This window comes from Pseudorca crassidens, chromosome 5, assembly GCF_039906515.1.
Source record: "Pseudorca crassidens isolate mPseCra1 chromosome 5, mPseCra1.hap1, whole genome shotgun sequence".
Lineage (NCBI taxonomy): Eukaryota > Metazoa > Chordata > Mammalia > Artiodactyla > Delphinidae > Pseudorca > Pseudorca crassidens.
The window spans coordinates 147,692,006-147,718,253 of record NC_090300.1 but is presented as its reverse complement, the minus strand read 5'-3'; the positions used below and the strand labels follow the sequence as shown (position 1 = coordinate 147,718,253).

General features: G+C 56.8%; 1 protein-coding gene across 1 annotated transcript in view; it reads left to right on the top strand.

The window, feature by feature from the left end:
* TSPEAR (thrombospondin type laminin G domain and EAR repeats) overlaps positions 1–15,365 on the top strand; it is a 60,162-nt gene extending 44,797 nt beyond the window's left edge. The window contains exons 10-12 of the mRNA XM_067739651.1: positions 9,342–9,529; positions 11,925–12,026; positions 14,917–15,365. Coding sequence (XP_067595752.1) covers positions 9,342–9,529; positions 11,925–12,026; positions 14,917–15,070 — 444 coding nt within the window. The 3' untranslated portion in view covers positions 15,071–15,365. The remainder of the gene's footprint in view (positions 1–9,341; positions 9,530–11,924; positions 12,027–14,916) is intronic.
* The last annotated feature ends 10,883 nt before the right edge of the window (positions 15,366–26,248 follow it).

Here is a 26,248-nt window from a genome sequence, read left to right as displayed (position 1 = left end):
CTCCTGAGTTTCCACCCGCGTGTTGGTGCTCCCATCGCGTCTGCAAGGCCTCTGGCCGGTGTGCGCCCGTGAAGACCCCTCCCTCTTTTCCCATAACCCCCCTCCTGGGCCCTCCTGCCTGTGCTGTCCGGGCTGACTGTCTCTAGAACTGACAATGGTCCCCTTTCTGGAACTTTCCTTTACCGCCATCTTTGGCTGGAGCCACCGTGTCCAATTCTGATGTCCGGTGTTCTGGTTGACCTCAAGGACACCCCGCCTTCCAGGTGCTCCCCGACACTCCCCAGCGTCCCTGCAGCTCAGCCAGGTTATGTGACCAGGACCAGCCAATGGGTGTTGAGCAGAGTGAGGCCACGTCAATCCTGGGCTGAGGGTGAGAGCTCACCCCTCGCCCTCCACAGCCACGTGGGCCACGTGCCCCAACAGCACAGCCACAGGCTGGGGGAGCCGTGACCTCGCCGGCTTCATCCCAGTGAGGGCGACCTTCTGTGGCGGGAAGTGTGGACACTCATGGTGGCTGCATCCCTTACCCTGCCTCATGTACCGCATGCAGGATTTTAGGGGGGAAGTTTCCTTGGAAACACTGAGGGCAGCCCCTGCCTCCCCAGGTGCCTTTCCTATGAACTTCTCTGCCCTCAGTGCCCACAGGTTTCTTCGCAGTGGTTTCCTGTGCTTCCTGTCTGATTGGTCTCAGTGCCCTTTCAACCTGAAGGCGTGCATCCCCAGGCCTGGGAGATTTTCTTAGTTTTTCTTGATCGTCTCACGCTCCCCTCTCTCTAGAACGGTTAGCCAGCTTTCGGATCTCCTGGATTGAATCTACCTTTTCTTTTTCTAGAACCTAGACGCTTTCCTTACCTTTATTCTCTAATCCTGTTGATGAGCATCTTCTTGTAATGCTAGGAATCGTGTTTTTAATATCCAAGAACTCTTCCCTTTAATGGCATTCTGTATTTACTCTATAAATGCGGTATATTCTTGAATACTTCTGAAGATAATTATAATTTTATTTTTTTAAGAGTTTGTGTAATTTCTTTTCTTTTTAAGTTTATTTATTTTATTTATATTTATTTTTGGCTGCACTGGGTCTTCGTTGCTGCATGCAGGCTTTCTCTAGTTGCGGCAAGCGGGGGCTACTCTTCATTGCGGTGCACGGACTTCTTATCGTGGTGGCTTCTCTTGTTGTGGAGCACGGGCTCTAGGCACGCGGGCTTCAGTAGCTGTGGCTCACGGGCTGTAGAGCACAGGCTCAGTAGTTGTGGCTCACGGCTTAGTTGCTCCGCGGCATGTAGGATCTTCCTGGACCAGGGCTCGAACCTGTGTCCCCTGCATTGGCAGGTGGATTCTTAACCACTGCACCACCAGGGAAGTCTGATAATTATAATTTTTTAGAATTCTATTCTGTTCCTAGAACCAGCTCAGTTTCTTCCAGTATGAGTGTATGTATATGTTGTAGCCTGACTCTCACGTTCTAGGTCTTTTATAAAACATCTGGAGGACCCTTAGTTTTCTGTTTATGTTTAACGTTGAGCCTGGCAGTGGGTGGCGTTGTCACTGGCCGCTGTGCCCCGGGGAGCTGGGGACCTGGTTGAGGCCCTTGATGAAGACCTTCCTAAACTGGCCTCTTGCTCAGATGTAGGTGAGGCTGGATCACAGTGTTGGCAGCTACAGGATGATAATCTCCAAGAGGCACTCCCCAAACAGCTGCAGGAACCCTCCTCATATCACATGCTTGGTGTGACAGCCCTGCTAGGGACCTGTGTGGTTGACCAGAAGGCCGCTTGCCAGGCCTCTGTGCCAGGCTGCAGGACTGTGCTCTCTGGACACCGCAGGAGTCTGCTCCCCTGCTCCGCCGGCTTGTCTGCTAGATATTTGGAAACAGTCACCGCAGATCTCTCAGAATAGTCTTCAGTTCCTGCCGTTGTCCCCCGTGCGGTATGTTCCAAATCCCAAGGGGATTCTGGCCAGTCTCCTTGAATGCCCCCCAGTGTGCCGGCTCCAGGTACGTGAGACCCGGAAACTCTGCATTTCAGGCTGCATCTGGATCCAGCTCCAGTCTGCACCCAGCCCTGCCGTAGGCCTCAGACACAGAAGGGAGGCCGGGGCCAAGGGGCAGCGACGGCGCCAGCTGAGCCAGGGCGGGGGCCATCCGGGTTACAGGACCTAAAGGAGAACCAGCTGAGGGGTGGGACGTCAGCTGGAAGAATCACCCACAAGGGCGGGCGAGAGCAGGACCACAGTGGCTGTGAGAGAGCGTGTCTCTGGCCAGCGGGCAGAGTGACTGTGGGGGCTGTGAGGGGACACTGCTGCCACCTGAGCCCGCAAACGACTGCGGAGCCCTGCCTGAAGGCTGCCTTCTCTTATGACCCATGTTTCTTCACACTCGAGTCCTCAGAACCCACGAGGTCCCACTTTCATGTTCTGCCAGCATTTTTCATACTGTGTTTTAATCCTCTCAGGTCCTGGCGATGTCTTCATGTGTTTCCACTTGATTTGGAGCTTTGCACCATCTCTCACGGCCATGGGCTTTGAAGCAGGAGAGGCCGGTGCTTTGAAAGCATGTGTGGGTGGAGAGGTGCCCACACCGCAGGGAAACCTTTGTGGAGGGACGGCCAGGCAAGGGCGCACGCAGGTGTTTGCGAAGCTGTGCACACGGACGGTGCTGGGAGGGGCGCTGGGCGGGGTCCCAGGGCTGCGGGGTGAGTTCAGCTCACCGGGAGGGCCCGGGCCATGCCCACGCCAGGTCTGTGGCTCAGGTGTACGTGAGAGGCTGGCTGCCCACCCTGGACGAATTCCTCAGCCCCGCCCTCCAGACCTCCCCGCCTCTCCCACCAGGAATCCTGGAACCTTCCTCAGGTGGCAGAGACCACAGCTCCAACCACTTGGCCTCACCATCTTGGACCAAAGGAGGTCCGAGCGAGGTGTGTGCAGGAAGGAATGGGCTCTGGCCACAGAAATCCAGCCTCCAGCCCCTGGGGTTTCTGCTCCCTGAGCTGTCTGGCTGTGGGGCCTGTGGTCACAGTCATCACGTGTAGACCCAGAACGGAGGGGCCGGGGGAGCGGGGAGGGGAATGGTGGGCCAAGATGGCGGGCTTTATTGCCTGGGAGGCGGGGCTGATGGAGGTGCCGCTGGCAGAAAAGAGAACCGAGGGCAGTGGGAGACTGGGGGGGGGGGCGCAGCTGAGGGCTGACAGGGGCCCCAGTGGAGAGGGCCAGTGAACCCCAGGAAGCCGTGCTTCAGGGCAGGTGGAGGGGACGGGCAGAGGCGCTGCCCAGAGCTATCAGTGGGTGTCTGGGGATGAGGGTGGAGCTGTGGGCTTGTCAGAAACGTAGTCTCCACCGGGAATGTAGACGTCCAGAAACGAAGGAAAAGGAGGCACGTCTGTAAGGAGGGTGGTGTGAGAGCGCCCTCAGCAGTCAGCGCCGGGAGGGGCCGGGCTCAGGTGCTGGCAAGGGCCCTGGCGCTTCCTCCTGTGCCTCGGGTCTGCTCTGTGAGGCAGGAGCGGGCAGTGGACCAGGCGGCCTGGGGAGGAGCAAGGTTTGGAGGGGCTGCTGGGCCAGGGGAGAGCTGGGAGGGGCACCCCCTGAAGCCTCCTAGGATGGGACCCTCACCCACCTTAGCCAGCTGCCCACAGTGGGAATGGCAGCGTCCCCCCAGGGCCCTCTGGGGGGCTGCCTGCCTTCCCCAGGCAGCGCGCCCCGCCCCTCCCTCCCCAGGCACTCCCAGACCTTGGGTCTTTGCTCCATCAGAGCCGGAACCTGAGGGCCTCCTCCCCAGCAAGGGATCCGCTGGTTACCGGGAGCCCACCCACCCTCAAGGGAGGCCGTCAGGGGTTCCAGGTGCTCCCGGCTGCCAAGTCCTGGAAGCACCATCGTCCCTCGAGGTGTTCCAGAGCCTGCCAGGCCCGCAGCCAGGGGACTCCAGGGCAGAGCTCCGGGGGAATTCCGCTCAGGAGGGCGGGAAGGGCCCACCAGCCCAGCAGGTGCCTGGCCTCCTTGATCCGGCGCCAGGCAGGGTTCTTCTCTCCCTGATGAGTCCCTAATGTGCTTAGAGTCCAGGAGCGGCCTGACAGCGGGGCCTCAGGCCCGCTCATGCCCTGCCCAGGCTGGAGCAGCCCTGGGTGGGGACGGTCCCCCATTCGCTTCCGAGCGGGGGCAGCGCAGCCTCTGGCTGAGGGCGCAGGTGCTGGTTCCACCCTGCGAGGAGAGCTCATCGCTAGCCGGTGACTGTGAGCCGGGGGCCCCATGCTGGCCTGTGCCAGCCTCTGGCGGATAAAATACCGGACACCCAGTTCAATGTGAATTCCAGATAAACAACGAATCATTGTTTAGTAAAAGCGTGTCCATACACATACACTGAAGAACCATTGCTTATCTGAAATTCAAATTGAACGAGGCGCCGCGTACTTGCTGTATCTGGCGCCTGACGCAGCTGCGCGGACAGCAGAGGTAGGGTGAGAACACACCTCCCCTCCCCGCCCCGCCCGCGCTAAGCCACGCCCACCTGGATGCTCCTCCCCACCTCCCTGCCGCTGGCCACGCCCCCGTCCTTCCTCCTGGGTTCCTGGCCCTTCTCCCCGTTTCCCAGGCCCTGACAGCCCCTTCACCGACCCCCATCTGCACGCCTCTCCCCCTCCGCGCTGGGGCTCAAGGCAAGTGAGCGGAGGGTGGAGTGAGTCGGAGCTGGAAGGCAGCCCTGGCAATCTGTGGGATACCCCCTCTTCATACAAGCCCTGGCCCCTTGTCCTGTGTGGGTGTGTACACGTGCGTGCTTGCAAGCGTGTGCATGTATATACACAATGCATGTGTGTGCATCAGGTATAAGGGCATACAGGTGTATACAGGTGGGTGTGTACATAAAAGCTTGTGTGCCTGCAGGTATGTGCACATGTATACACTTGTATGCATGCAGGATTGTGTGTAAAGTCGTGTCCATGCAGGTGTGTGCACGTGTATACACAGGTGTGTGCATGCAGGTGTCTTGTGTGTCTGCACACGTGCACGTGTGTGCAGGTGTGTGTGCGGGTGTGGGCGTTTCCCACTGACGTGGTCTCATCAGCACCGGGGTGGGAGGAGCTGGCGATCTCACCCACCGGCCTCTCTGGTGGTTTCTGCGACCTGCCAGAGCTGGCGCGCGTGTCACTGCACACTCGTGCGGGTCTTTAACGTCGGTCGACTATGAAGCGGCCACACAGCAGATGAGGCTGGCGGCCCCGCGGGCCCGAGTGTCCCCACCAGCTCGGAAGTTTCCGGGTGACCCCAGGGGACATAGTGCCACCTCCGGAGCAGCGGTGAGGAGAGGACGCCAATGCACAAAGGCCTCAGCCCAGCTCCTGGCCCGGAAGCGGTTGGCAACGCCAGGTGTCCTGGCCCCTGTCCTTGTCCTCGTGTGTCACTTTTAGCTTGGGCTCCCTTGTTTCGGCTCCTCAGGACGGGCCCAGGCCTGTTTCAAGGGCAGCGGCTCTGCCCGGGATCGGGGCTCCGCGAACCGGGCGGCGACGCCCTCTGCTGGGCGTGGAGAAAACACCAAGCCGGGCGACCTGGCCGGGTACCGGACCCGCCGGGGCCAGAGGGCGCGCTGGGCGGCGCGGACCCATCTACAAGCGGGGAAGGGACCTCCGAGGAGGGGCAGTCATCAGACCCGCCCTGCCCGGTCCGGGTAAAGAAAAACGGAGCCGCTTCCCACGTGGGGTGGGGATGCGAGTGTTCCTCCAGCATCGCTGGGCGTCGGGTGACTGGCTCTGCCCCCGCCACGACCACCTGCGTCTGGGGACGCACGGTGTCCCCAGGAAGCAGCCCGGTCCCGAGCCTGTGCGCTGCGTGGCTTCCAGGCTCGGTTCCTTGTCCGTCCAACCTGAGCTGTTCCCAGCTTTTCACTGTCATGAGTAAAGCTCCTACAGGCATCTCATCAAGGCTTTCCGTGGGCAAATTGTTTTTATTTCTCTTGAGTGGAATTCTGGGCCATAAGGTAGGCGGATGTTTAACTTTGCAGACATCGCCAAGCAGTTTTCCGAGACGATTCTACCATTTCACACACTCCCCCGCACAGCATGAGCTCCAGCCGCCCGGCGCTCTTGCCAACACCGGGTTTTGTCTGTATTTGCAGTTTTACTTGTTGGGTATGAAGCGGCACCGCAGTGTGGGTTTTAAGTCGAAATCCCCTGGTGACTAGATGGCGGGTTTCCATCCACCTGCTGGCTTGCTAGAGCCCCCTTGCGAAATGCCTATTCAAGTCTTTTACCCATATTTTATTTTATTTTCTGCCTTTCATTACTGATAGGTAGGAGTTCCTTCTATATTCTGGATACAAGCCCTCTGTCACATACGTAGTCTTCCATCTATCTCCTCTGTTTCGTATTGATTCAGTGCGTTGTGTAACTGTGTGCTCCAGTAATTACGGCATACGTATCCAACTTCCTATGGTCTATTTTTTATTAACCATGAGTCCCTGTTAATATGTACAATTCAAATTAAAAATTTTTTATTTTATATCGGAGTATAGCTGATTAACAATGTTGTGTTCGTTTCAGGTGTACAATCTATTTTGAATTAATATTATACCTTACATCTAATGTAATAACCTTACAACAACATGATTTCATTTACCCCCACCCGTCTGTCCGGCATGTATAGACTCACACGTCTACTTAGGTTATAAGCTCCACAATTTATCATTTTTGCTGTCGGTTGTCTTTACACCAACAGGCTCACCATTCCCAACGCCCTCTGCATCCCTTCCACAGACACGACTCTCCCTGTGGTGTAACCACCCTTCAGCTTCACAGCTTCCTCCGGTACTTCTCGTAGAGCAGGTCTGCTGGCAACTCATTCGACCACTTTTATCTGAAAATGACTTTATTCTACCTGGAAGGATATTTTCACTGGTTGTAGAATTCTGGGTTCACGTTTTTTCTTTCGTGTACATTAAAGATGGTTTTCTGTTGATGTCAAGCTTCCACTGTTTCTGATGAGACGTCGGGTACCATTGGTACCACTGTTTCCCTATATCGAATGTGTCGTCTTCCTCTGGTGGCTTTTGCAATCTTCTCCATCTATTCTCGGATATTTAAATATGATGTGTCAAGGTGTGGGGTTTTTTTTGTCTTTATTCTGGTTGGGGTCTCCGATCTTCTTGGATCTGTGGTTTTTAATCAAATTTGGAAAAATATTAGCCATCATTTATTTAAATGTTTCTTCTGCCTCATTCTCTTTTCTTTTCCTTCTGTGACGCAATTACACGCACGTTAGACTGCATTATATTATTCCTCAGTCATAGAGCCTCTGTTCACCTTTATTATAAATGGTTTTTTTACATATTTATTTATTTATGTATGGCTGCATTGGGTCTCCGTTGCTGCACACAGGCTTTCTCTAGTTGCGGCAAGTGGGGGCTGCTCTTCTTTGTGGTGCACGGGCTTCTCGTTGTGCTGGCTTCTCATGTTGTGGCTCGCGGGCTCTAGAGCGCAGGCTCAGTGGTGTGGCACACAGGCTTAGCTGCTCTGCAGCATGTGGGATCTTTCTGAACCAGGGCTCACACCCGTGTCCCCTGCATTGGTAGGTGGTTTCTTAACCACTGCGCCACCAGGGAAATCCCTATTGTAAACGTTTTTCCCCCTTTCTGTGCTTCAATTCAGGCAATGTCTATCAGTCTCTCTTCTAGTTCACTGATTCTTTCTTCTGGATGGTCCTGATAGCTCTTGATCCCATGCAATAGATTTGTGAACACAGATATTTTCCTCTTCAGGTAGGATTTCTATTTGGCTCCTTTTAGAGTTTTCCTAGCTTTCCAAATCTCCCCATCTCATTGGTCATCACACACATATTTCCCTATAGATTCTGATCATAGCTACTGTAAAGTTTGCATCTGTTAACTCCAATATTTGCACTGTGTCCACCTATTTCTACTTGCTGTTTCTTCTCTTGATTATGGGTCACATTCGCCTGCCTGTTTCCCCAGGTGCTTAACTCTCTGGTCAGTTCCTTCAGCCTCTCAGTTGTTGTTTGTCTCTGGGTCCCTGGGATCTTGTCCCCTGTGTGTACACCTCAGGAGCTGGACAGGACTTGAAAGAAGTTACTAAGGAGACATTGGGGCTCCCCCTTCTGGGGTTCCCTCCTTCCTAGAGCTAGAGACTCTGCAAGCCCCAAACTCTCACCTTGGACTCCCATGTCCAACCAGCCTGCTGCCGCCATTCGAGTGCCGTGCCCACGCGCCCCAGGATGGGGAGTGCCCTCAGAGAAAACGTCAGATAAACGTGCATCCGGGGGTCACGTCCCCTCCACTCTCCACCTGCCTCGGCCCTTGTCCAGCGCCTTCAAACAACTGTGTGCTTTTTAGGCATCGCATCCAGAGTTCACGATTATTATCAGCAGGAGGCTCAGTCTAGTGTAAGTGTCTCCACCAGGATGAGAAGCCGGAAGCCAAGAGGCAAAACATTTAAAGCCAATTTCGTGCCAAGTGTCCCATCGGCGCTTCTGCAGCCCTCGCCAGCCCATGGGAACAGAGTCAACGCCTTTCTGCTGACGTGGGATCTCAGACCCCAGCGGCCTCCTCAGGCTGTGGTTCGGGGTCCCCAGGAGCTTTGGCTGCTGTTCCACCAGCCACAGGCCCCTCACTGCTGCGGGAGCTGCCACATCTTCCCTGCCTCCACTTAAGCCCCTGCCGCTTGCTGTCTTCAGGGGTGGTCACTCCTTTTGTTTCTGCCCCACCCTCTCTCTTCAGGGCTCAGACCAGGGCCTGGATCTGGACCCCTCTGGTCCTCCCCTTCCCCATGCACCCTCACCGCAGCACCCCCGAGATGCTGGCCGTAACTTCCTCCTGGGTCCCACCCGCAAATCAGCTCATGCAGCTCGAGGTCTGGGACCAAGGCTTGGCAGCCAGCTCTTCACGTAAAGGTCCAGCCCTGTTGCCCCACGCACACCTCACCCTCGAGGGTGATAAGTGATTTCAGAGGGACGGCACAGGAACCCAGAGATGGGGTGGTCCCTAGAGCCAAAGGAGAGCCTCAGGCTAGGGACAGCCTGTAGTGAGAAACTCCAGAGGCCCCTAGAGTTTGCTTTGGAGTTCAGAGCCTGACTGGGGGGAGCAGGGAGGGCTCCCTGGCAGAGATGTTGTAGCAGCTGGACCTCCTGGATGGGCACACTGGGGCATGGGGGAGTGGGCGGCACAGGTGGTAAGAAGCACTCTATGCAGATGGTCCCCTGACTCACGTGCAGTGAGGCTGGGAAGAGCCGTGCTGGCGGGAGGGCCCCGACCCGGCGCCTGGAGCACGCAGGGGCTGGAGCGCGTGGGTGGCCATTCCGAGGGTCTCCATTCACGCGTGCTCTTGGCCCCCTTCTCACCGTTCCAGACGTTTGGCGCTGCAGACTGGGAGGTTTTCCACATCGGGGAGAGGGTGTTTCTTGCCGTCGCGAATAGTCACCGCTACGACGTGGAAATGCAAGTGCAAAACGACTCCTACGTCATCGACTCCGTCATCTACGAGCTGAACGTCACCGCGCAGACGTTCGTCAGGTTCCAGGAGATCCGCACCTGCAGGTACCGGGGTGCGGTGGGGGGCAGGGATCCAGGGGGACCCGCTTCCCGCCCGGTAGCCCACAGACGGCAGCGCGCCTGTGCCTCCCGGAAGCCACGGGTGCCCCACCCGCTTCCTGGAGGCGTGACGTGGTCTCGCTCCCCACTCCCTGCAGACCTTTCTCCAGGGCCAGCTGAGTGATAGTGGCTCCTGTTGTAACCTGGACTCTGCTTTCAAACGATGTGGCTTGTGTGTGTGTTTTTAAACGAAATTCCCAGGTGTGTGCAACCATCACCACAGTGACTTTAGAATGTTTTCATCGCCTCAAAAAGAAACCCCGCCCTTCAGCTACTTTGCCCCGCCCCCCACCTCCCCAGCCTCCGGCACCCACCAGTCTGCTTTCCGTCCCTCTGGGTTTGCCCGTTCTGGATGCTGCCTGTGAATGGAATACATAGGTTGTGGTCTGTTGTGTGTGGCTCCTCTCACTCGGCATGTGTTCGAGGCTCACCTACGTTGCACGTCAGTGCTTCACCCCTTTTAATGACTGAGGAATGTTCCACTGTAGTTATTTACCACACTTTGTTCGTCCCTCATCGGTTGGTGGATATCTGTCCGTCTCCACCTTTTGCCCAAACGGTGTGGTTCTGAAGGATAAAGATGTGCCTCCCATTACCGTCAGTGGCTTTACTGTCCCGCTGCTCCGGAGGGAGAGCGGGAAGTCACGCCAGACGTTCGCTTCCTCCTGGATTAAAGCAACGCAGCCCCTGATGTGAGCTGTGGGGCAGACAGTGTAAGTCAGCACTTTGCTGTTGGCGTCTTTTCCACGGCCTCGGTTTTAGAACCCAGCTGCGACTGGCAGGATACTGCACGGGGACCACACGGCTGCCCTGCTGCCCGCAGCACGAGGTGCTGCCCCTCAATGAGCATGGTCACGGCCACGACTTTTTTTAATGACCGAATCGTGACTGGCCATGCCTGGAAGTGGCCTGAGACAGGCTTCCAAACAATAGAAGAAGGAAGCAGTGAGGAGCCCCAGGGCCCCCACTGGCCTCAGCCCCCCTGCATGTCCCCAGGGACCCCCATGGGCCCTCTCACATCTAGGGTCCTGTAGGAGCTCTAGGCTAGCGCCCTCAGTGCCCCACTGAGAAGGAACCCAGGGTGAGTATCGACCAAGAGAGAAGGGCCCTCTACTGCCTGAATAAGCTGTAACCCTGAGGCCACTGGAGGCAGACGCACCGGCCTGACCTTTGGCATCCAAGTGACTCCCACTTGCTGCAAGGCTGTGGCCTCAGTTTCCTTATCTGTAAAGTGGACACAGGACAGTAATGCAGTAATCAGAGTGGTGATTGGGGACCATGGCTGATGCCCAGGTTGGCCTCCTTGGATAGACAGGGCTCTGGGATGTCCTTCCTGGAAGCCCTCTGTCAGACCCCTGGGAACTGAGCCATCTCTGAGCACAGACTCACCCTTAGCAAGTTCAGGAGGCATTTGCTGAAGGCAGGATGCAGTGGTCTGTTTGCAGTAAGAACCACAGCTTGCAAATGTAGGGGAATGTCTCTGTGTCAGCAGACCCTGCTGGCACCTGAACGGCTGTCAGGGAAGGAGCGGGTGAGTGGGTGAGCTCACGGCCAGTGTCCTCAAGTTCCCGCCTCCACGGGGTGCTGCAGGCCTTCATGGAGTGACCACGAGCTTGAGACTGTTCCTCTATTTCAGCCTCTTCTAAGTGAGTGACCTTTGCACCCATGTTCATAGCATCAGCATTGACACTTGTAACCCAAGTGTCCATCGACAGAGGAATGGATAGAATGGGGTCCATTCTTACAATGGAATATTGTTCAGCCTCGAAAAGGAAGGACATTCTGACAACTGTGAAAACACGGATGAACCTTGAGGACATGATGCTCAGTGACGTAAGCCAGTCAGAAAAGGACAAATGCAGTAGAATCCACTGATATGCCCTCCCTGGATGAGCCAGATTCATAGGGACACACAGCAGGATGGCGGGGGCCGGGGGCTGGGGGAGGGGATGGGAGGCAGTGTTTCACGGGGGCGGAGTTTCAGTTTGGCAAGATGGAAAAAGTCTGGAGGTGGACGGTGGTGACGGTCGCACAACAGTATGACTGCGCTTAATGCCACTGAGCTGTGCACTTAAGAATGGGTGAAACAGACAGTTTTGTGTATTTTAGTACAATTACATTTTTTTATTTAAAAAAGTGAACAATTAATTTGTATTTCCCGGGAATAGACCAACTGGCTGTGTGACTGAGAAAATCGCTCCCCCTTCTGTGGATTTTGGAAGTGGGATCTACCGCCCTGAATTCTGAGATTAGGGGGAGAACTGGCTGAACTCCAGCCCCCCGAGTTCCATGGCAACATGTCCGAGTCCCGTGTCCTAACGTCTGCTCGTTGCTTTTGCAGTGCTCTGGACTGGGAGTTCTTCTCAGTGGGAGAAGATTATTTCCTGGTGGTTGCAAACTCCTTCGACGGAAATACCTTCTCAGTAAACAGTATTATTTACAGGTAAAGGCCGTGCCCCTCCTCACCACCTCGGTTCACGTGGCGTGTGCTTGCCTTCCCCACTGGTGACCACAGGCTCAGAGCGAGTCACAGGTTAGTGGGCTTTGTGGGTCACCTGGCACCCAGCGCACCGGAGTGCAGGCTGAGTCTGGGTGATGCCCCTGGGTTAGCCAGGTGACCACTAGTCTCGCTGAGGCTCACGACTTTGGATTTGGCCAGAGATGCGTGTGTGGATACACTAATTTGAGAGTTATTTGTATATTATCCTTTAAACGTTTCCATCCAGGCCTACGGTAGACCCCTCTGTTTTTCACGTGTCCTTCAATAAAATTTTACACTTCGTCCTAGAGGCACTGTGGTGTTCGCAATACCTTCACTTCTGGGAGTTTTCCTAGTTGTAAGCACATGTCCATTTCCATCTGCGTATCCTGACAATTAATTGTTGTGTCTGGCCATCCAGCCACGTTCTCTCTTTCAGTTCTAATGGTTTCCCGAAGAAATGTCTGTGGGAGCTCTAGAAGTATAAGAACACCTACAAATAAAAGCAACTTTGCCTCTGTATTTCCTAATGCTTTTACTGCTTATCTAGTTTTCTCAATTAGCTAGAAATTCCAGGATGATTTGGAATCGTAGGAGCAGTGGCCGCCGTTCCGTCTGGCTGATGTGATGGAAACGGTCTGGGCGTTACACAGTTTGACAGGACGTGAGCAGTCTCGCCCCGCGGGCATTCTTCAGTGCTTGGCGCGCATCTTCCCGGTCAATCTGTTGACATAATGGTTTATGAGAGGTGACCTTGCACTCTGGTCCGAGCGTCACTTAACGAGGATGTGCAATTATTTAACATGTCACTGGCTACCAATCATTATGATCGATTTCAGGTTCTTGTATCTATAATAGGAAATGAAATGGCTCTGTGATTTCTTCTGGACACTTGATGTGGAACCTAACTTAACAGGCACACCACCTACACCTGTGGGCTGGGATGGTTTGAACAGTAGGACTAATCTGTTTTCTTTACGACGTGGTTAAATTCAGTTACAAAGCCGGCGGCCTGGTTCCTTTTCCATAGTGTTTGTGGAGCAGCTCGTCCAGTCTCCCCCGTGGCTACTGGTTTAATCAGGTTCTACGTCTCTTCCTGAGACAAGTTTGCTTATCTATACTTTATTAGAAAAATCATCAATTTTCTTTAGACTTTCTAATTAATTGCTGTTTTCAACAAGACAAAGTAATTTTAAAATTTTAAGTAATTTTAAACTTTTTAAAATTTTAAGTAATTTAAAATTTTAAAAAATTTTAAGTAATTAAAAAAATATTAATTTTAAGTAATTTTTAAGTTTTAATTAATTTTTAAATTTTAAGTAATTTTAAATTTTAAGTAATTTAAAAATTTAAGTAATTTAAAAATTCATATGGAAGAAAAAATTTTCAAAGATGGCCAAGAAAATGTTGAAAAGGAGAATAGTGAAGGAGGTCCTGACAGCGTGCAAATAAAGCAGTATGATTTTTGCTAAACATAAACAAATATGTAGAAGGAGTAGAATACAGTCCAGAAAAGAGCCGATCTTTCACAATCATCTAGTGTGATAATGCTATATTTCAGCTCAGTGAGAAAAAGACGAATTAATAAAATAATTTCCTGTAATTTTCTGTCCATCTGGAAGAAAACACACCTATACCACTGCTTCATATTATACACAAAGTAAATTTTATAAGGAGAAAACACTTAAATGTTAAAAATTCAACAACAGAAATATTAGAAGAAAAGCTAAGATGACTTTGTAAAACCTCAAAGTTCTGCAGAGAAGATGTGAGACCTTCCCTAGGCTGGAAAGAGGCCGCCAGGCCGACCACCTACATTTAAACGTTTTCTATGGAAAGGGCGTCCCATTCAAAATCAAAGGACAAACTGTCCACAACACATATGGCAGAACAGGAACCCCACAAATTAATAAAAGATTTGTTTTGAATCTGGAAAAATGGGCAAAAGATATAAATAGGGTCATCAGAACTAAAAATGGACAATGTGAATAAACATGTTAGAGATTGTTGTTTCAGAGCGCGAGGATGACGCACATCTCCCATCTGTTTGGACGCTGTTTAAAGACCCGCAGTGCTGAGTGTGTGTGTGTGTGTTCGGTGGGGAGGGCTGGCCCTTCCCCACCAGGACAGGAATCACCCCAACCTTTCCAGAAAGTCATCTGGAAAAACATTTAAATTAAAACTACGACTGCTTTTGATCCAGGCGGCCCACTCTGGGGCCTCCACCCAATGGAAACAGAGCTACCTGTCGATAAAGCCCTTTTGAAGGGCAAAACCTAGAAGCCGCTGACTGGGGCGGGACGAAGGGCTAGGCACAGCATCCTCATGTGGGAGCGGGGGCCACAGGGCCGCGTGCTGGCAGTGGGGTTCCCGCCTCTAAAGATGGGTGCCAGGTGTGCGTCTGAGGGCCGTGCCTCACTGCCAACCCCAGCAGTGAGGAGGGGGCTTCAGCTCGGACCCCACTATTAACCCACCAGGAGGCCCTCCCCATCCCCCGCCCGACGGAGAAATCCGAAGGCAATCTAGGATGGGAGCAGGACCCTGGGTGGATCAGAGCAGCCGTGGGGTCTCGGACAGGGCAGGTCCCCCCTTCCGGGTCTCAGTTTCCTCTTTGCAGGCTGAGAAGGCCCCTCCTGGCCCAGCTCCCCGCGATTGTAACCTGGGGGGATTGTGAGGCTGGGATGCTGGGCCCCTCCATGCTGTGCCCGGTGGGAGAAGCAGATGAAGAAGGCCTGGCGGGGATCACGGCAGGGGGGATACAGTGGGAGCCCCAACGCCCAGGCACCTTCTCCTCTCCCTGAGGGCAGCCTGGCGCCGGCGCCCCTGGCCCGAGGCTGACAGTCTCTCCCCACAGGTGGCAGGGGTATGAAGGCTTCGTGGCCATGCACAGCCTCCCGACCTTCGGCTGCAGGGACTGGGAGACCTTCCGCACGGCTGCCGGCTCCTACCTGGTCTACTCCAGCGCCAAGGAGCCGCTGTCCCGGGTGCTGAAGCTGAGGACAGGGTGATGGGCCCAGGGACCCAGGAATGGGACCCACATGGCCGCACCCCAGAACCTCACCTGAGAAGAACCTCCGGGGACGGGGACGAGCCTGGGAGAAGCTGTGGCTTCCAGAGCCACCACCTCGCCGCCCCTGGCTCTTGTCTAGCCGAGGATGTTTTCACTTCCACCCCGGTAACCATGGTGGCCGGACTCATGTGGCTCTGTGGGTGTCCACGTGGAAGGCCAGAGCTGCCCCTGCACGTCTGGTGTCCCACAGGGATTTCGCTTTAAAGGAAAAGTTCATACGAAGTTTTACCTCAAAAACAGCGGAGCCTGGTCACCTTCCCGCGGTGCCCACCACGTGGCCAGACGCTCAGCTCTGCTCGGGGAGCCCAGACACGGGAACCGGCTGATGCTGTCTGACGTCTTCGTACCAGCTAATTATTGTGTTCTGTCTAGACTGAACTATATTTATGTGCTCTCTACAAAAAGCACTGCTGCGTCTGTGTTTCTGGCGGGGACTCGACCCTCATGGAGAGCAGTCACCGGGCCGTAGCACGCACTCTGCCACCACAGCCTGACGTGCCCTTGGGTCCCTGGTCACCAGCACGCCTCTCCTAGCAGGAGCTTTTTCCTCCAGCCTCAGTTTACCCATGAATGCGGGGGGGTAGGGTCAGGTCAGGAATCCCAAGGATGCCTGGCACGCGTCTTGTCTCCTCCCGGAGCCACACCCGTGGGAGACCCCGGGTCGACGGGACCCTGTTGCCTCTGCACCCAGGCTGGTATCCCCGGTCATCGTGGCTGGCCTTGTGGGTGTACCGGGTGGACTTGCAGTGCCAGTGCTCGCCCAGCTCCTCCCATGTCCATGCCCTGAGCCTACACCAGGCCTGGGCCTTCTGCCTCCCTGGGGCGGCTGCTAGGTGCGACGTGACACCCCCCCAGGAGCCTAGGGGAGATGCCATCACCACCGGGAAGCCTCCCCGGTGGAAGGGGACTTCTCCATGCCAGGAGCTTTGCTGGGAAGACCCTGTGGGGTGCCCATCCAGCCAGGAGACCACGGGGCAGTAGCTAAGCCAGGCCTGTTCCACTACCCAGGCCCCGCCTGCTCTAGGATGGGATATAGGAGCCAGGACCTCAGCGGCAGGAAGGCCCCATGCTTGGGCTAATGTTCTGCTCTTTCTGTCTCGAAATCCTGGCTGACGTTTGCCCAGGATCACCCAGCCAGGGGCACGGTAGCAGCTGCAACCACAGTCCTGGCTCTCCGTGTCGGCTCCACGTGAGAACTGGGGAGGCCCAACTGCCCAGGAAGGAAAGCGATGTGAGCCTGCTCCCGGGCCATCCTGACCAGGCGTGGGGTCTCGAGAACTGTGACCAGGGCCCTCTTGAATTCCCAAAGTGGAGAATTTTCTAGAGCCTCCTTCAGGCCAGTAGCTTTGCCTCCTTCAGGCAAAGAATGGGGGGTGGGGAGGGGGGCTCTGGGGCCACCAGGCCGGGGCACCCGTGTGAGAGAGGCGGCCCGGGTCTAGGACGCCCCCGGGGCAGTTCCCTGCCCTTGTATACGCTGCGTACTTTGGGGAAAGAGGAGGTGCCCCCTCCCTCCAAGTCAGGTTCTGCTGCCGCGGTCCCGCATCCCTCCTGGACCCACATATCCTTGCTGTCGTCGTCCCTAGGCCTGGCTGAGTCCCTGCCCTGGGCAGCAGGGGGCGCCAGTGGGCCTGGCCCGGAGGGTCATGGATCTGCTGGTGCAGGGAGGGTGGGCCAAGGGTGCTAGAGAAAAATGCAGGGTCCCTAGTTAAACTTGAATTACAGAGAAACAATGAATGCTTTTTAAAAAAATACATAGCCCAGTGTTGCATAGAATATATACTAAAGGAGTTCTTGGTGCTTATCTGAGGTTCAGATTCAAGCAGGCTTCCCGTTTCGACTTTGATTTGCTCAACTGCCCACCCTCCCTGAGAGGGATGTTTGGTCGCCTGGGGGCTCTGATTTTAACCGGGATTTGAGGCACGGCCTGAGCAGCCCGTGAGAGGGACAGAAGGAGGGTCACGGGCCAGGGGGCCTGCAGGGAGGCAGCCTCAGTCAGGGTTGGCTGGGGGCTGGGGTGCCACGTCACCTCGGGGCTCTTTGCACAGGTGGGCCCCCGGAAGGGCCCCCAGAAGCAAGGCACCCACACAGGAGAGGGCAGCCTTCCGGGCCAGGAACACAGCAGGGCCTCCCAGACCCCTGTCTCCACGCCTGGGATGGTTGCCTTTTGTGTGTCTGGACGAGATGAGCACTTACATCAGTGGACTCTGGGTAGAGAGATCGCCCTCTGTGATGTGTGGGACCTCGCGCAATCAGTGGGAGGGGTTCCCCAGCAGACCGCCCTGGGCCCGGCACTGTGCGTCGGCCCTCCTGGCTCTTCCCCAGGCCCACCTCCCTGCAGGTTTGGGGCTCGCAGCCTCCACAATGCCCCGAGCCAATTCTGATAATGTCTCCTCTCTACACACTGTTTTCCTGGGGAGTCCTCCAGCCCCAGCCCCCGAGGACACAGTGCTCAAACGGGCAAAGGTGCCCGGGAGTCAGGACGGCTGCGTCTAGTCCGTGGCCGAGCCTCAGTGCCCCCACGTACCCATGAAGGAGGGGTCAACTGGGCGCTGTCTGTGCTCCCCAAGCACCCATCCTACGCGGCTTCTCTCTCCCTCGGCTGACCCGGTTGTCCAGCTGGTGCCCAGGGAGGTAGAAGGCAGACGACGGACACCAGTGCCACCAGCGCAGTAGCGACAGAGGGAGCGACCGCCTCCTGTCCCTGCCCGGGGCTTCGTCCTGACCAAGTGATGCCACTGCGTCCCTGCACAGTGTCCGAGCTCTGCTCCACTGGGCGGAAACAAAAAACATAAATCAGATGTGTGTAAGTTATGAATGCAAATCAGAGGGGGAACAACGCAGAAAGCATGGCACTATCTACATCTTTCCAAGTCAGCTTTTGGGCTTCTGTCCTGTTGATACACACTCCCAAGGCGCGTGCGGCTCCCGGAAGTTTGCACGCAGTGTGACGTGACCACATTCTTGTCCCTTTGACACCCATGTCATATTTCTTCACAGCCACGTCCTGGGGATTGCTGGGCTGGTCATCCTTTGTTAATCCACAGAGATGCAACGGCCTTTTCTGTGATAAACAACACTTCAAGCACATCTTTGCACAAACTGCGTTTCTTTGCAGTTTCTTCTTCAGGGTCATGGTTTCCTGGAGAACACTCTGCGGCAGTGTTCGCGTTTCCTTACCTCCGGGGCTCCCCTCCCTGAAACCCGATCCAGGGGGAGGATGACCAGATGTGCGAATCGCACCTCTTCCACCAGCTATGCCCCCCTACTTCCCCATCTGCCAGGTGTGTCAGTGCCGTGTTGCTGGCAAAATTATCTCGTTTGTTAAAAGAAATAAACTCTAAGGAAACCATAAAAATCAGACCACAGGATGGAATTCCCTGGCGGTCCAGTGGTTAGAACTCCGTGCTTCCACTGCAGGGTGCACCGGTTCAGTCCCTGGTCAGGGAACTAAGATCCTGCAAGCCGCATGGCGTGCCCCACGCCCCCCCCAAAAAAAAATCAGACTGTGGGAGATAGATGAAGATTTGGAAATAAGATCCCGCAAGCCGCGTGGCGTGGCCCCCACCCCCCCAAAAAAAAATCAGACTGAGGGAGATAGATGAAGATTTGGACAAATCTTCAAATTGCTATCCCAACATTGTCAAAATTTCCCAAGTTCCAATGCAGTTTTTATGCGATGCCAATCAAATCCCAAAGCTGCCCTTTTTAATCAATGAAGCCCCACTGAACATCTCGAAGAACCAATTGGCAAAAACACTTTGAAAACGTGAGGGAAAGCTTGGAGTCCAGTAAGAATTACACTCAAATTAAACAATTCAACCTGGTCTTAGCATAATATGGAAAAGTTAAAGTTATGGATGTTGGAAATAGAAAGTCTGGAATAGAATTTCTTTTGCTCTTTGGAGGGAAATTTTCTAAAGGTAAAAACAATGGAAGTAAACGAAGCCAATGAAAAGGGAAGGTAGAGGTAAAGAGACACAGTTTATATCTTTGGCAAACACATAACGTTGTGTCTTTTAAAAATATAAATAAGTAGAAATGCCACCACAAACTGAGGAAACATCAGGACTGGAGCCACTCGGACGGTCGGTGCTTTGAACGTGTGAGGAGGCTTGACAAACCAGTACAAACCCGACGCCCCACACGGACAAGAGCAAACATTGCCAGCAGGACAAATCCAAACGGTGCAAAACAGGCTAAATTGGTGAGCTACGCCCACAGGTCATGGAGCGAACGCCACAGCCCCAGGTGCTCCGGGGCCGGCGCGGTGACCAGGACCTGCCCGGGTCCTTCTCTTGGGGCTGCTCTACAGTTGAAAACTGAGCAGAGCAGCTCTTCTGTTTGTAAGTTACTGGCTTGGAAAACCTCAGTCTTGGTGTCCCCATTACTGTGACGCCCAGACTGACAGGCTCTGACTCCAAGGCGACTTCTCAGCCCAGGACAAGGACGGGAGGTTGGCGTCCACGCCGCGCCCTTGATCCAGTGACCCCTGCGAGACCGCTAAGCCCAGGGGAGCCTGGAGGGGAACTAGGTCCTGCTGAACATAAGCTGGGCTATCCCCTGGCAACACCACTAACCCCAGTGATAACCACCCCCCAGAGAGACAGCAGGACCCGGTCCTTCTGGCCAAGCAAGGCCCGCCCTGGCTGCTGCCCTGCGGTGGGCACAGGGGAAATGCCAGCTGAGCCAAGACAGTGGGGTGCTGAGGGCTCTGGGGAGCAGGACGGCCCAAGGGGGCCGCTTCCAGCTCACCTGTGCGGGCGGAGGAGCCGCCCTGGTGGGGCCTGGCAGGGGCAGCCGCTCAGAGCTGTGCCGGGGCGCCTGGGTCAGGGCCCGGGTGCCCACTCTGCACACCGCCTCAGACAACAGGCCCCTCAGAGAATTCCAGCGTAGAGGTGACCCCACCCAGAGAGGCCTCCAGGCCCTCATCGCCGCCCTTCCAAAGGTCTGCGTGTGCGTGTGTGCGGCAGGGCAGGTGGAAGGGGGAGGAGGGTGCAGAGCCATGGTGAACGTTCCTGTGGGGTCCCTGCCCCGGGCTGGCTGGGCGCTGGGAGTCGGGTGCGACTTGATGAGATAAGGGACTTTGAACAGGTGACAGCTCAGTGTCCTGATTGCTCTGAGAGCCACACCTGCCACAGCTACAAATCCAGTGACTGTGGTCATATGTTTACACAAATGTGCTCTTTGGGGATTTTCTCCGTATCTTAACTGCCCTGATGTCACTGCCCGGCTGCGGAGGCTTCACGGGCCGCTGCCGGACGTCTCTCTGCCGCCCACCGCTGCCCGGCAGCCTGGTCACGCCCCAGCTGGGAGCGCGGCATCTCGCACGACCTTGGGCAAGTGCTCTCAGCACTCGGTGCCTCAGTTTCCCCGTTCATAAGTAAGGGTCAGCTGTCAACATGGGCTCTGGGGTCAGCGTCCTAGCCCGGTGGCCACTCTCCATCTACTCCCAGGCTGCTTCTGTCTCTGCTGCTTCTGTAGCCCTTCCTTCAAAGGCCCCCTCCTCCCCAAGAGCAGTTGGGCGCACAGGGAAGGTCGGCCGGTGGGCTTGTCTCTCCGTCTCGCTTTGCACAGAACTCAGGCAGGTGTGTGGCTGCTTCTGACAGCTGAGTCAACCGCGCGCCTGCCCTCTTTCTGGCCAGTGTTGTTGCCGTGGTTACAGATGCAGACCCTGGCACACATGGGTCTCAGTGAGGGCATCTCCGCTCCTGGCCGGCACAGCCGCATGCAGGGCGGGACCCGGGAGGCCGGGCTCTGCGCTGCCTCCAGCTCTGGCCATTCTTCAATCTGGGGCTAATCCCGGGACTTGCCTCTTTGTTTTGACAACACTCCAGGGCCCAGATGAGGACTTCCAGGCCTGGGTGTCAGAAGGCCCGGATTCCAGCCCCACTCTGCCCGCAACAAGCCAACTCCTGAATCCGCCATTTCTCCCCCTGGACCTCGGAATCTTGGGTTTCTTGTCTGAAAATAAAAACATTCCCGACCGAGCCAGGCCCCCGTGAGAGCCCGCTGAGGTACCCTGCCCGGCGTCACGTGCCGTCCACGTGCCCTCGTGGCCACTGCTCTTTCCCAGCAGGCAGCCTGCCCTGGGCCCACCAGGGGCCTGAGCGCTCATTTCCACGCCCGCTTCCTACAAGACCGTACAGCTTGGCCGCCGCTGAGACCGACCTCATCCCCATCAGTCGGCACGGCCTCCGTGGGGTCCCCCGTGTGCAGCCCGCCCCCCGGCCCACCCTCACCAACTCCGGGCCCGGGCACCCACCCAGAGGCCCTTCCTCCAGGCCGGGTCCAAGCTGCTGTCCCTGAAGAGCTGTCCCTCCTGACACGTGGCCTCCTCAAGATGCTGCGCCCAGCCTGGCACTCGGGGGTCCCCCAACACCTGCCCTCAGGGCCCCCGGTTAGGGATCGGCAAGGCCTCGCCTCTCACCCTAGCCTGTGGGGGGCGAGGCTGAGCGGGACCCCCAGATGTCCCCTGGGCAAAGGAGAAATGAGCGCATGTGTGCGTGTGTGTGCGTACACACTTTGTGGGCACGTCTGCTGGCAGGGGCGAGTGTCCAGTGTATGGCCCTGTGTGAGCGTGAAGGCATGCACCTGTGGGCTTGCCTGGTGGGTGTGCGTGCATGTGTGGTGAGCGTGGGTGTGTGTCTGGGTGAGCACGTGCGTACATGTGTATGAGTGTGTGGTGCACGTGTGTGCCCACTGTAGGTGAGTAGTATGCGTGTGTGTGGGGACCGTGGAAGCCGGCGGGCTCGGAGTTCCCGCCCTGCTGTGGCCCCCGCACTATGGCCCTTTGTCTGGGAGGGTAGCTCCCATCTTGCAGGGAAGGGAGTAAGGCCAACAGGTGAAGTGAGCTCCTGGGGTCACTCTTGGTCATTCAGCCAAGGCATTAAACACGTACTGACCCCAGAACTGGGACTCAGTGAGAACGAGCAGGGCAGCCGTGGAGCTCAGATGGCCACCTGCTCCTAGCACAGCAGCCGCTCTCACAGTGGGGAGACTATTAGTCCCCTGAAGCTGCTGTACCGAAGGACCACACACTTAGCGGCCTAAACAATACCAATTTATTTATTTATTTATTTTTATTTTTAATTTTTTTTGTGGTACGCGGGCCTCTCACTGCTGTGGCCTCTCCCGTTGCGGAGCACAGGCTCCGGACGCGCAGACTCAGCGGCCATGGCTCACGGGCCCAGCCGCTCCGCGGCATGTGGGATCTTCCCGGACCGGGGCACGAACCTGCGTCCCCTGCATCGGCAGGCGGACTGTCAACCACTGCGCCACCAGGGAAGCCCCCAATTTATTTTCTTAAAATGCTAGAGGTCAGGAGTCCAAAACGGGTCTCACTGGGCTAAAACCAAGGTGTGCAGGGCTGTTTCCTTCCAGAGGCTCCGAAAGAGAATCCATTCCCTGCCTCTTCCAGCTTCTAGGGGCTTCCCGCGTTCCTTCCCGCGTTCCTTCCTGCGTCCCTTCCTGCGTTCCTTCCTGCGCTCCTTCCTGCGTTCCTTCCTGCGCTCCTTCCTGCGTTCCTTCCTGCGTTCCTTGGCTGGTGGCCCATTTCCAATCTTCACAGGCTCCCGGGATTAGCACCTGGACATCCTGGGGGGCCACTGCTCTGCCCCCAGAACTGACCTGAAGGGCGAGGTGATGTGAAAGCAGAACTGGCTCACCGGGTGCCAGGCGGTGCCCCTGAGGGACCCCAGCAGCAGTGCTAACAACCTCAAAACGGCCAACAGCCTTCTCGGGGCAGGAGAGGGCGTCTCGATTGTAGCTGCTGTCAATGGCCTTGAAGTAAAGACTCTCCCATGGACAACCTCAAGCTGTCATCACGGTGTCGACTGACTCACAAAATTCCTCAAAACCTGACAATCGGCCATCACGAGCCTGTTGGAGCCACTCCAGGCAGGCCCAGCACCCCCTGCACCCCAGCCCTGGCCCGGCTCTTCTAGCTGTGGCTTTGCAGTGCTGGCGGCTCCACAACACGGCAGGGTAGGCAGCGAGGGCAGGTCCGGCCCGGGTCGGGTCGCAGAGCCACAGATAACAGAGCCCCTCCGCAGTGGACTTAAGCACAAACGTTTATTGAGGATTCGCAGTCGGTAGGTGGGGAGGACAGTAGAATGGGGTTTGGGGCCAAGCCTCCAGGAAAGGCGACTCCAGAAACCGCCCCAGGCTCCTGCCATGGGGTGGGGGGTGGGGCTGCCACGAGTCCAGAATATTCCATCTCCTCCACAGTCTGCAGTGCCTCCTCCCCAGGGAACTTAGTCCAGGACCCAAGTCTCGTGCAAACGCATCTTGGACAGCGGGCTGCAAGGGAGGCTGGGAAGCAACCGGCACAGGGCTGTCCAGCCCCCGCCTTTATCCCCGCCCCTCCGCCCCACCTCCCGCCTTTATCCCCGCCCCTCCGCCCCACCTCCTCCCTGGAGCAACTTTCCTCTAAGAAAAACACAACCAGGTTTAACGCCAGTCCCGCGTCTAATTTAAAACTGTCGTCCACCCTCCCTGCAGGGGGACTGCGGGACTGGGTCCCCGAGGTGGGGGGCAGCCCCTGGTTCCTGCACCGGGGCCCTTCCCGGAGAGGAACCATTTCAGGCATTCTCCCAGCCCCAGCCTCGAGGCCCTCCTACGGCCTTGCAGCCGACCTCGAGGAGGGGCCTGGGGTGCTTCTGGAGCAGAGCTGGGAGCCCAGCCCACCAGGGACAGCCTGTGTGTGTCAGGATGGCTCTGCTGGGGGCTCAGCAGTATGCCTGCTCATCCCCCAATGCTGGACCACCCAAGGGAGCAACTGTGGGTGTCTGGGGGCCCCAAAGTCCAAAGAGGAAGGGAGGTGGGGTGTCAGGAGGCCGTGAATGTAGGATGTCCCTTCTAGGGTCAGGATCGGGGATGGGGCTCTGGTTTCCAAGGGGACTGTCCATGGTGAGGGCAGGGACCAAGAGAGCAAGCAGTCTCACGCCGGCCCAGAGCGGCTGGGCAGGGGGACCGGGCTCCCAAGTGGCCCATGAGCCCCTCACTGTCCCTCCCCTCCCCTCTGGCCCCCATGGGAAGGATGAGAGGCCCAGCTGGGTGGCTGTCAGGACGGTCCACTCACTCCGCCCCTCTGCCCCATAAGCAGCCCCAAAGTCATCCCACCCTGACCCCCAGGCCCTGTGAAGTGCTACCTCCGCAGGCAGGAGGGGCTTTGCAGAAGCGGGGCTGTGCGCACGAAGCTCTTTGAGGCCTCTCACCTAGACTGCGATGACAGCCAGGGGCCACCCATGTCCCCCGACTGAGGCACCCCCTTTGCTGTGTCCCCACCACTGTCAACAAGGGTCCCCTCTATGGGCCCGGCTTGACCCCGGCCTCCACATAACTAGAAGACAGCAGATGCCGGTTCATGCCGGCCCATCGGTGCTGGGCAGGAGGTGGAGGGTCAGCCCGAGGGCCCACGGGTCTGGGGATGGGCGTCTGCACTCCCACAGGGCAGCAAGGAACCGGGTGGGCCCAGGCAGGGCGTTGCCTTCAGCAGTCCCTTAGGGGAAGGGAGAGGAAGACAGAGGAAAGGAGGAGGGGGAAAAGGGCAAGGGGAGGGCTGGGCTCCCAGACACCAGGGCCGGGAGCTGCCATGAGCAGGAAGGAGCTTCCGGGTCCTGCTGGGCTTGGGAGAGAGGTATGCTCTCCGGGGAGACCCCACGAGGGGCGAGGAGGCCAGAAAGGCCAGGGGACCCGGCAGCGCCCTGACTCTGGGCCCTCGGGTGTGCTCTGGGCTCCTGGGCCCACTTCCTCTTCCCAGCAGGGCAGAACAGGAGCCCGGCAGGCCCACACCAGGGGGAAGGCTGGCTGGGCGCTGGGTACCAGCAAAGGATGGGGGGAAAGAAGCCCCACTCTCTCCCCATGCGCCCCCAGAAGAGCATCTGGCTGGCATCAGGCTCTGGGCTGGTTCTGTGTAAGAGCAAATGAAGAGTTCCCTGGCAGCAAGGAAAGGGCCCCCCAAAGTGCCCAGGCTGGCTGGCACCTATGGGACACGAGCCGCAACGGCAAGACCCTGACATCTGCCCCCCCCTCCATCCAGGCCTGTCTGCTCTCTTCCCCTGACCCAGGGACTCAGGGTCACGTCCATCGGGCAAACCCGCCAGGTGACGGCTCCTTGTGCGGCTTGACCCCTCTCCCCACTGTGTGCTCCCCGGGATGCATGGGGAAGGGGGACCCCATTCACCCACAGAGCCCGTGTCCCGCTGGTCAGCCGGCGGCCACACATACCTGCTCCCGTGGTGTTTGTCCCACGAGTGGACTGGCACCCAGGCCGGCTGCTCGGCGTTTTTAGTTCCCACTGGAAGGGTGGGTGGGCCGCTGGTTTCCTGAGGACCCCGGCACCATTCGCAGCCTCATCTGAGCCCTGCCCCCCACTCCTGCACCCTGGTCTGGGCGGTGGGCAGAAAAGGGCCCACCCCACACTCAGAGCACAGAGCCCCCGGTTCACACTGCGTGCTGTGCCCCCGGTGACCGCAGGCGCGGCGCTGGGGTGTGGGAGGGCAGCGGCATCTGTTGGTTGTTTTTTAACGCGCCACAACTGAAAAATCGCGGCGCTGCGCCAACGCGCAAATGTGTCTCCCACTGCCAGTCCCGTGACACTTTCCGAGTACAAACCTCCCTCGACCTTTGCCCTTTCTAAGCACCTGTCCTTTATACCTTAGATCCATGAGCAATGTACCCCTGACTTGCTTCCCCCCAAAATATTTGAAGTAGTTTAAAATATAAACACTCATACAAAAAGACCATGAAAAATAAAACTGGAAAGACAGATCAGGGTTACACAGGTGGAGGTAAAGTCTACCCTGAACATGAATTAGGTAAGAAAACTGAGCAGTAACGTAGCACTGAGAGTCCCGTCAGCAAAGCTGAAAAGGAGACAGAGTCCCCGTCGCTGGAGGAAACGAAGCAACCTGTCCAACAGCCCTGAAACAGAGGTCGGTCCTCCCATCCACTGCAAAGGAGCTGCTTAGTGAGTAGAAAAGCAAGGCATGGAGCGACCCAAGATGACAGGCTCCCTGGGGCGGGCCACAGCCGCAGGAGCAGGAATCGGGGACCGGCCACACTTCTCAGGCTGCTAACACGGCCCCCTGAGGAGCTACTATGGACCTTCCTCAGG